The sequence below is a fragment of the Zonotrichia leucophrys genome, chromosome Z (assembly GCF_028769735.1).
Source record: "Zonotrichia leucophrys gambelii isolate GWCS_2022_RI chromosome Z, RI_Zleu_2.0, whole genome shotgun sequence".
Classification (NCBI taxonomy): domain Eukaryota; kingdom Metazoa; phylum Chordata; class Aves; order Passeriformes; family Passerellidae; genus Zonotrichia; species Zonotrichia leucophrys.
The window spans coordinates 10,307,487-10,318,098 of record NC_088200.1 but is presented as its reverse complement, the minus strand read 5'-3'; the positions used below and the strand labels follow the sequence as shown (position 1 = coordinate 10,318,098).

At 46.0% G+C, this 10,612-nt stretch overlaps 1 protein-coding gene across 1 annotated transcript in view; it reads left to right on the top strand.

Moving 5' to 3' along the window:
- The first annotated feature begins 550 nt into the window (after positions 1-550).
- ZFR (zinc finger RNA binding protein) overlaps positions 551-10,612 on the top strand; it is a 47,013-nt gene continuing 36,951 nt past the window's right edge. The window contains exons 1-2 of the mRNA XM_064735361.1: positions 551-638; positions 853-937. Coding sequence (XP_064591431.1) covers positions 602-638; positions 853-937 — 122 coding nt within the window. The 5' untranslated portion in view covers positions 551-601. The remainder of the gene's footprint in view (positions 639-852; positions 938-10,612) is intronic.

Below are 10,612 nucleotides of genomic sequence, written 5' to 3'. Positions count from 1 at the left end.
CAGAGGGAAGGATTTGCCGGAAGGAGCGGCAGAGCCGTGAGGAACGGACGTTCATTCAGTGCCTTTGAACGGGAGGGTGCTGCACTGGCCGCAATGTGCCGCCCAGCGCGTTTCAGGAGTGATCTGACGGATTGCTGGCTTCTGGAACAGCCACGGGAACGGGCGCTGTGTGGGTGAGGATGTAGCAGGGTTGCAGTAAGCACACGGGAGCCATGGCGGGACCTTTCACGCCGTAAATCCATCCATGTGCGCGTCTGCGTGTGCGAGCGTGTCCAATGGGCGCCGCCAGCGCGCCTCCCCATGGCCGGCCTGCGGGACTACAGCTCCCAGCGGCTCCCGCGCACATCCCGCGCCTGCGCATACGATCCCCGAGGCGGAGGCCGCTCCCCGTTCTTTAAGCGGGAACGCGGCTGCGGCTGGACTGCATCTCCCAGCGGCCCCCGCGCACATCCCGCGCCTGCGCAGGCGGAGCCGGCCCGGCCGCACTCCGCCGTTGTCGCCGTCGGTGGGTGGGTGGGGGAAGGGAGCGAGCGGGAGGAGGTGGAGGGAGGGGGGGGAGAGTTGAGAGTTCACCCGCCGCCGTCGCTGCCAGGCCGGACTCATGATTCCCATATGCCCGGTAGTTTCGTTCACCTATGGTGAGTAGCGGTGCTCGGCGTGTCCGTGCGTGGGGAGAGGGCGGCGGGCGAGGGTCGATCCTGAGGCGCCGAGTCTGACCCGGCGCTCCCGCGCTCTCTCTCTCTCCCTTGTCCCTCTGTGTGTCCCGTTCTTTCCCCACCGTCTCCTCTCGCCGGGCCTCCTGTCATGGCCCCCGCCGCCGCCGCCGCCCCTCGGTCGCCGCCGCCGCCGCAGTGCCCAGCCGGCTGGGGGAAGATGCCAAAATGGCCACCGGCAACTACTTTGGATTCACCCACAGCGGGGCTGCTGCCCAGTACAGGTGAGCACCGCCGCGACCCCCCGGGACCCGCCCAGGGCCCCTCTCCCCGGCCGGGACCCCGGGCAACTCCCGCCCCTGGCCCCGCGCCGTGGGCCGTGCTCGGACCCTCCCGCCGCGCCCGCGGGTGTGCGTTCTTATCCCCGTGTGCCGGGGCTGGGCACCGCCGAGCGGGAGGAGGATGATCAGCGACAGATCGGGTCCCCAGGCCCTTAGATTAAAATGGCCACTTGCAGTCAGTCAGCCAGCATCAGCGGCGAGTCACCGTGTGCCGCCCCCAGGCCCGTCTCCTGCCTCAGCTTCGGGGAGCACCGGCCTTGCTCCCCAAGGCTTTGCTGTTGCTGTGGGAGCCCAGAATCCCTTCTAACGTGGGTTGAAAACCAACCTAAGGGAGGCTGGATGGATCAGGGAGAGATGGAGCACCGGAAAATAGCAGGGGACTTAATCCAATTGAAGTAATGTGTCTAAGAAAGTATAGAGGAGGTACTTTCATGGACAGGTACCTTTTTACAAAAATGTCCTACTCTGATTTCTAAGACCAGGAGCAATGCTGTAGTGGAACTTGAGGACCCGTGACTGTGTTAGACTGTATACATACCTGTGTCTTATGTGTCTGGATAAATCTATCGATACAGATCTCATACAGACACACTGCCACAAGTCTTTGTATCTTTGTAGTTTTTGTTTATCTAAATTGTGGCCAGAGTGTTAAAAAGTAATTGGTAGCATCTATTATATCACAGTTTCTGACATCATAATACTTAATTTGCTAAATACAGTCAGGAACATCTTTTCAATTTTGGCTTGTATTGGAGTCACATCTTAAAGTCCACATTTGAATCTTATGTTGCTCATTCCGTAAATCTGTAATAAAGACCTTCCTCAATGCCTAAGTTGTGGGGAATATGATAAAACCCAAAAGATTAAAGCAAATATATCAGAGATTATTAACAAATGAATGCAGAGCTGTGCTAGTAGCTAATAAAAATTGCATTCTTAATGTAGTTTTAGGAATGTACACTTTTGTGGAGGTGTTGGAATAACTCCGTTTTTTCCATTGGTTTTTTTCCTGAAAATGAATGTGAAGCACACTGAATTTAATGTACTCTGGTGTTAATTAGAGGATTAAATTTAGATAATCTTCTAGTTCCTTTGGGTGTTCACAGTGCAAGTATGTGTTTACATTTTACATGACGTTTATAGTGAATATTTAGGACATAGATATAGAATTTCCTTTTAAGTATAAAGGTTTAGTGAATAATAAACCAAGATCTGTATGTCTGCAGTTTTGAAGTGCAGATGAATTTTTAAAATCATCTTTTATTGCAGGGCTGAGGTGATCTTTAGACTAAAGATCCTGAGCAATTCCTTTGAAGTTATATAATTGGAATAACATTCAAGTTTAATAGCTGATCCTAAGTGTGTTTTTGAGAAAATGGAAAACAGATCAAAAGAACCTTTTTCTTTTGCTATCACAAGTTTAAGATACTGTTTAATTTGCTATTGGTTAAAGACTCTACATCCTATAAATGATTTGTGTGTTTACCACATTTGAAGGTGAAGACACACAGCGATCAGTGTTTGAGTAGTCCTTTCGTAAGAAGGAATTTAATATTTTGAGCTGAAAACACAAGAGTCACTTCAAATGTCTGAGGGAGCTTACTTTTACCAAGCGTGCTTGTTAGGTCCTTACTGGTGTGTTTACAGAGTGCTACAAGTCATGTATTCCACTCCAGTATATTTGAGAAAAAGATGATGGTGGCAGAGGAAGGTGGTGAGATTTGATTTTACAACAAGTCTTTAAGTTTTTTTCCAGTATTCAAAAAGTCAGTTCACAGAATAAAAAAATCGTCTTATTGGAAACCAAAGCAATAAATAAACAAACAAATGTTTTTTTTTTACCTACTGAATACACAGGTAAGCCCCATAAATCTTGAAAAATAAGAGGTGTTTCTGGATGCTGAACTAACCTATGGATTCTTAAAAAGTTGCTCAAAGTAACAAGTTGTTTTATGAGAAAAAAATCACATTGCAGTTGAAGTCTTTAGTTCTTTATACATACACCATTTGGAAGTTCCGACACTGTAGTTTTTATAGGAACGAACAGAAATTTTCATAATAAACACAATATTGGTCGCATTTTTAAAGGTTCTCTCCTGCCAAAATGGCTGTGAAAAATTCTGGTAGTCTGGTATTAGTCTGCAATTTTAGATGACTCAATACTCCCTAATGATCATAATCAGAATTTTATTGATTTCAGCACTTAGTTCAAAAATTTGTGCAATTCTTTTTAGCATACACACCTTTCTTGTAATGTCTTAAAGTATGAATATCTCAAAATATATCAGGCCTTCATCTGGAAACAGGCAGAGAAAATAAAAAACCTAAACTTTGCATCAGAAAGAAGACAGTCTAAGTAGATTCTGTTCACATTCAAGGAATAGAAGAGACTCTTCCAGTTGGACCTACAGTCACTGTCCAGTTTGCCCACTCAGGGCAGGCCAAGTTCCAGCACGTTGCCAAGGGCACTGTCCAGATGCTTTTGAACACAGACCGGGCATCAACCGCTTCCCTAGGAAGCTGTTCAGTGCTTGACCACCCTCTCTTTATAGAAATGCCTCCTAATGGCCAGGAAAGCTCTCCTGGTGCAGCTGTGAACTGCTCCCTCCTGTCCTGTCCCAGGATTACAGGGAGGAGAGCTCAGCATCTCCCCGTGCCCTTCCCCTCTTCAGGAATGCACAGAGAGCAGTGGGGTCACCCTTCATCTCCCTTTCCCCAAACTGGACAAGCCCAAGTTCCTCAGCTGCTCCTCACAGGAAGTTCCTTCCAGCCTTCCCACCAGCTGTTTCCCTCCTCAGGATGCACTGAAGGACCTTCCCCTCCTTCTCCACCTGCAGGGCCCAGCAGGATGAGGCCACCCTGAGGCTGAGCCCAGGAGCCCATCCCCTCCCTGGGCTGGCTGTGCCCTGCTGGGAGCTCTGGGATGGGCTCTGGCTGTGCCCTGCTGGGAGCTCTGGGATGGGCTCTGGCTGTGCCCTGCTGGGAGCTCTGGGATGGGCTCTGGCTGTGCCCTGCTGGGGGCTCTGGGATGGGCTCTGGCTGTGCCCTGCTGGGGGCTCTGGGATGGGCTCTGGCTGTGCCCTGCTGGGAGCTCTGGGATGGGCTCTGGCTGTGCCCTGCTGGGGGCCCTGGGATGGGCTCTGGCTGTGCCCTGGGATGGGCTCTGGCTGTGCCCTGCTGGGGGCTCTGGGATGGGCTCTGGCTGTGCCCTGCTCAGAGCTCTGAGATGGGCTTTGTCCTTGGGGCTGCCCGGGCACTGTGGACCCACGCTGAGCCCAGCACCAGCCAGCCCCACCTCCCTCTGCAGCTGTCCAGCCACTCCTCTTCTACTTCATCCCTGCGCTTGGCATCACCCCATCCCAGGTGCACAATCCAACATTTGAACCTGGTAAATTTCACTCCATTTATGAGTGCCCAGTGCTCCAGTCTAACTAGATCTCTCATCAAGGCCTCTTGTCCCTAAAGAGCATCCACAGAACCTCCCAGTTTGAATCATTAGCCAAATTGCTAATGGTGCACCCAACTGTTGCTTGCCAGATGAAGCCCCATTCAATACAGCCCTTCGAGTGCTGCCATCCAGCCAGAGCTCTGTGAACCTGCTCATCCCACAGCTGGGCAGCTTGTTGGAAAAGGATGCTCTGAGGGACAGTGTTAGCAGCTTTAGTCAAACTGGAACTGCATCCACTGCCACCCCTTCATCCAGGAGGCAGGTGATCTTATGATAGAAGGATAGGTTGGTTAAAGAGGACTTCCCTTTGTGAAACTGTTGACTTTGGGAGATGACTGCATTGTTCTTTAACAGTTCTTTCACCTTCCGGTATCACTTAGTATCTCCATAGTTTTTCCAGGAGTTGAGGTTACGCTAATAAGTCTGTAGTTCCGTTTCTTGCCTCACGCCTTTGTAAACGGGAATTACACTGGCAAGCTTTCAGTCAGTAGTGACCTGCCCAGACTCCTAAGGCCTCCAGTAGATGATTGAGAGGTCTTGCTGTAACAGCTGCAGGCCCATTCATAATTCAGAGGTGAGTCCCATGAGGGCCCACAGAGATGTGGGAACATTCACTTTATAAGCTGGTCCCTCAGAATTTGAGTATTCACAGTTGTGGATCTCCCACTCAGAAGACTTAAAGGAAAAATTCTGCTCTATTAAGTGATTGCTGAAAGGTGCTTTTAAGGAAAGTTTCTGTATTTAATTCTAGACTTATTGCAGACTGATATAAACTCTTTCTGAACTGAAGTTCCTCAAAATGACAGTATTCTAATTTGTGTTATTAGCAGTGAATCATAGGATCATAGAATATCCTGAATTAGAAAGGACCCACAGGGAACATCAAAGTCCAACTCCTGGCCCTACACAGGACATCCCCAAGAATCACACCACGTGCCTGAGAATATTGTCTAAACATTTCTGTAACTCTGCCAGGCTGGTGCTGTGACCACTTTCCTAGGGAGCAGTGCCCAGCCACTCTCTGGGTGGAAACACCTTTTGCTGATACCCAGCCTAAACCTCCCCTGGCACAACTTCAGGCCATTCCCTCTGTCACTGTCACTGTCCCCACAGAGCAGAGATCAGTGCCTGCCCCTTTGCTTCCACTTGTGAGGGTGTTGAGGGCCACAGTGACATCTCCCTCAGTCTCCTCCTGGCTGAACAGACCAAATGACCTCAGCCACTCCTCACATGGCCTCCCCTCCAGGCCTTTCACCATCCTTATGGCCCTCCTTTGGACACTGTCTGTTAATACTTTTTTTATATTGTGGCACCCAAAACTGCTCCCAGCACTGGAGGTGAGGTTGTCCCAGTGCAGAGCAGAGCAGAGCAATCCCTTTCCTTGCCCGGCTGGTGATGCTATGCCTGATGCCCCCAGGAGAGGGCTGGCCCTCCTGGCTGCCAGGGTGCTGCTGACTCAACTTGCCATCGACCTGGAGCCCCAGGTCCCTCTCTGTGACACAGCTTTCCAGCCTCTCCTTCCCCAGTCTGTCCGCACATCCAAGAGTGCCCTGTCCCAGATGCAGAATTTAAACAAAGAAGACAGTGGAACATAGAAGTCACTGTGTCTTCCTAGAATTCCAACTTATCCATGGCCGTGGTGGATCATTTAAATACTCTGTCATCCTTCACATGGAGAAGAAATTAAAATTTGTCCAAGTCCTGACATTAAATGCTGATATTTGAAGTGGTTATAAAGACCAGGTTGATAGATGCTTAGGTGGTAGACTTTGGATTTGGAAAATTCAGGAGTACTGGGTTATTGCTGTTTAGCCCCAGCCAGCAACTAAGTACTGCACAGCCTCTTGCTCACTTCCTACCCACCCTGGTGGGGAGGAGAATCAGAGAAGTAAAACTCCTGGATTGAGATAGGAACAGTTCATAGTTGAAAGAAAATAAAGTATAATAATATGAATTATAGCAATAATACTAATAAAAGTAATAGTAGTAATGAAGGGATTAGGGGGAATAAAACCCTAGAGGAGAAGGTAATGCACAGCACAGTTGCTTATCCCCTGCTGACTAATGTTCAGCCTGTTCTCCAGAAACAATCAGCAGCTCCTGGCCAAGTTGCCCTGGTTTATACTTGCATGCATGGTGTTCTATGGCATGGAATAGCCCTTGGCCAGTCTGGGTCAGCTCTCCTGGCCGTGCTCCCACTCTGCTTCTTGTGCTCCTGCTCACTGGCAGAACACAAGGAATTGAAAAGTTCTTGACTGGGAGTGAGCCCTACTAGGAACAACTAAACCATCTCTGTGTTACCAGCATAATTCTCTTACTAAGTCCAAAACACAGAACTGAACCAGCTGCTAAGAAGAAAATTAACTTTACCCTGGCCAAAATCAGGATGGGCATGGAGAACTTGATAATATTTACTGTTGTGGCAGTATAATCAGTAAAGTTCCTTCAAAGAAGAGGAATAGATTACTGTATTTATTAGTTCATAAATACTAATTTTCATAAAACATACTTGAAAACTTGTTTCATATTTAATCAAAGACAGCAAAAGAGCTAAGTGCCCTTTAAACGTGTAAATAATGTATTAGAAGCTTTCTTGTAACTTTCAGTGTTGTTGCTGCGTGAAATTTCCTGCTATCCTACTCATAAAATTGTTTGTGTGCTCTACCCAGTAATAATATTGTGCTTTACTGAGGAAAACATTAGATTATGCAATCTAATGTTTTCCTCAGTAACATGCAGGAGATTTCTCTGAACATTACAGGACCTTTACAGTTTGTGCTTTCTGCTAGTGGTGGCATTAGGGCCTCAGGTTATAAACCTGCATGCAATGCAAACCTCATTTGTTACTTATTGCAGTGACTGTACTAATCCATCTGTTTAGGAGCCTAAAATAAATGTGGAATTTGGTGGTACTAGACTTCTTTGTGTGTGTGTGCATGCAGTGTACCTTACCAGAACCCCTGTGTGACTACTCAATTTGAAATTAACAGCCTAATATTGGCTTGTCTTTCCAATGTAAAATAATATTAGCATTCTTGGTTCAGTGCTGGAGAAGAGGTATAATTATGCTTCTAATCTCAAATTGGCTGGTTAAAATGCTGATTGAGAGATAGGGGCATTGAGTAACGTTTGGTCAGAGAAGTGGGCAAATGTGATTATTTCATTTAATTAATCTTGTATTATGGTTTTGGTTTCTGTTAAAAAGGTGAAGAATCTCTTAAGTGTTGTGAGTTTCATCTTGGTGGTATTCATACTGTGTCTTGCTCTAATGAGACAACACTGATGGGAGATGCTTGGGTGGTTAGGAATGATTTGTTAACTTTGAATTGCCTTCAAGCAGCTTGAATATTACTGAGTGTGGTGAGCTGTCACAGATAAAGGCAATTTTAGGAGTCCAGGTTAAGATGCAATCTTACAGGCAGCAGTATGGAAGTGAGCTTTTGCAATTACAGCTGGTTTGGAATTCAAATGTAGTGCACCATATTACAGCATATTCAAGTGGTGCAAAACAACAAAAGAAAGTGAATTGCTACACATGGATGAGTTGGCTGTTGAGAATTGATTGGGGGTGGAGTGTGCTTTCACAATTGCTAGTATTTGTAATTACTTTTGTCTTCAATATCCTGTCCCAGTTAACTCTTCATCTAGATGCTGGTTTAAAAAGAATTGAGTCTTTCAGAGATATTAGGGCTGTGGTTCACACAGGCATACCAGACTAAGCTTAAGTTATTACTAAACATAATTCAGTCTTGTGTTGGTGAAAATGGGATGGTGAGGACAACGGTGGGTAGGACTTCTTCTGCAGACAGGATGTACTACTAGACTTGAGCAGCAGTGAAAGTAATTTAGTTTTACCACAGGATGAAGCTAAAAACTCAGAATGCTTGCTCATTGTGTACTTAATGCCCTTGAGTTCCGTCACATCTTGACACATACATAATTCTTAGCAGAAGAGACTTCACTGAATATGGTAGAGCTCTGTGAAGCTGATTCTCTTTTGGTCAATGGATGCTAGTGTTTAGTGCTGTAGTTAAACATGCTGTTGTAGCTCAATGTACACAAGAAGCCTCCAGTACTTTTGTTTGTGAAAGGATTTTGATGCACTTCTTTTCCAATCAGTGAAGTCCCACTCTCAAAGGAGATATTTCAACATGAGAAAGGCAATAAGTGGCTCTGGGTTTATTAACATGGATTGTATGGCAGTATTGTAATAGGCTATAACAGGGAGACAGAGAAGGTGGTAAATCAGGGGGAAAGGTGCCTTGAGTTAAAGAAGCCTTTGTCATTTTAAGGAGGGCAAACCTGCCAACTATTTGAAATTTGCAGCAGGTGCTTGTCTTTAGGAACTGACCACTTTGGGAAGATTTTCTGTTAATGGTATAGCTGTGTCCTTTGTATCCTCAGAATGTGTTGGTGTTTATAGGCTTAACTGTGGGGTGTTAAATTATGTGTGAAATTTTGTATGCTACTAAAATACAACAATGGTAGCTTAGAGCATAGTTACATTATTGATGCTAGAAAAGCAAAGTAGTGGTTTAAGGCAGGAAATACAGAATGTCTTAACAATTTAGTACAATTTTCCATACTAGTGAAGTTTCCTTCCTTTTTTGGAGAACTTGCCAATTTCAGCATTTTTTCTGTTTAGCATCTTCATTAATGGTCCAGATGTTAGGGCAGAATGTACTCTCAGCAAGCTTGCTCATGACAGAAAGTGATGAGGAGTGACTTACGTGCCAGAGGGTTACAGTGACATCCAGAGGGACTTCAAAAATCTGGAGAAAAGGGCTGCCAAGAATCTCGGGAAGTTCAACAAGGGGAAGTGCAAAGTTCAGTATGAAAGAACAACCCCATGCACTAGTATATGCTGTGGGCCACCCAGCTGGAAAGGAAGAGGTCCTGGGGGTCCTGGTGGATGCCAGACTTGAGTGTGAGCCAGCAGTGGGTCCTTGCAGCAAAGGAGGAGAATGGCACCCTGGGATGCATTAGATAAAGTATTACCAGGTGGGTGAGGGACGTGATCATTCCCCTCTTATACAGTACCAGTGAGGCCACACCTGGAATCCTGTGTCTGTTTTTGGGCTTCAGTACAGGAGAGATATGGACATACTGGAGAGAGCCCAAGAGGCCCACTAAAGCTGCTGAGGAGTCTAATGAGAAAAGGCTGGGAGAGCTGGGACTATTCAGCCTGGAGGAGGGTGGGGAGGATCTTAATAAGTATAAACACCTGAAGGAAGGCTGCAGAGAGGGCAGAGTCAGGCTTCTTCTCAGTGGTGCACAGTGCTAGGACCAGAGGCAATGGGCATAAAATGGAGCACGGGAAGTTCCCTCTGAACATGGAAAAGTACTTTGTGAATACAAGAATGGCTGAGTCCTCATGCAAGAGGCCTAGGTAAGTTGGAGTCTGCATCCTCAGAGATGCTCGGAAGCTGTCCGGATATAGTTCTGGGTGTTTGGCTGTAGGTGATGCTGCCTAAGTGGGATTGGACCCTGATGGCCTCCAGAGGTCCCTTCCAATCTCAGCCATTTTGTGATTTTGACTGGGATGATGTTAGTATTTGCTCCTTTTTTAAATAGATGTAATCTCTGAAGCTCAGTTCTTTTTGTTTTGCATCTTATCATTTAATGAAAAAATGAACTTTTTAAAGAAAGCAATATGGACAGTGGGCTGTCTGTTGTGTGTAGCCAAGCAAGGAGAGGTTGATACAGAGCATATATTACATCACTGTTACAGACACCTGCAGTGTATATGGGGAACAAAACATGGCAGAATTTGATAAGATTGAAATCAAGTTGTGAGAGTAAATGTAGAGATTATCAAAGAAGAAAGGATGTTTTGAAAACATGTAGCTGTTCATCTTTGGGGTGAGTTATTGATAAGTGTATGGTTTAGTTATCTAGTGGCAGTCAGTAATTTATAATGGCATGATGCAATCAAGTTTTTAGAACAAGGAAGGAGAAGGGAGAACTCAAAATGGCTACAAATCCCTGTCTTTTTGAGGCTTTATGTAGTTAAACTGCTGAAATTTAGCAGAATTCATGAGGGTATAGCACATTTGAATGCCTTCAGGCCTTTCTGGATTCCTAGTGCATTAGAATAGGAAAAAAGTTATTTTCCCTAAAGTTCTAAGATATTCAAATATTGAAAATTTTATGCCTGTAGTGAGTGACAG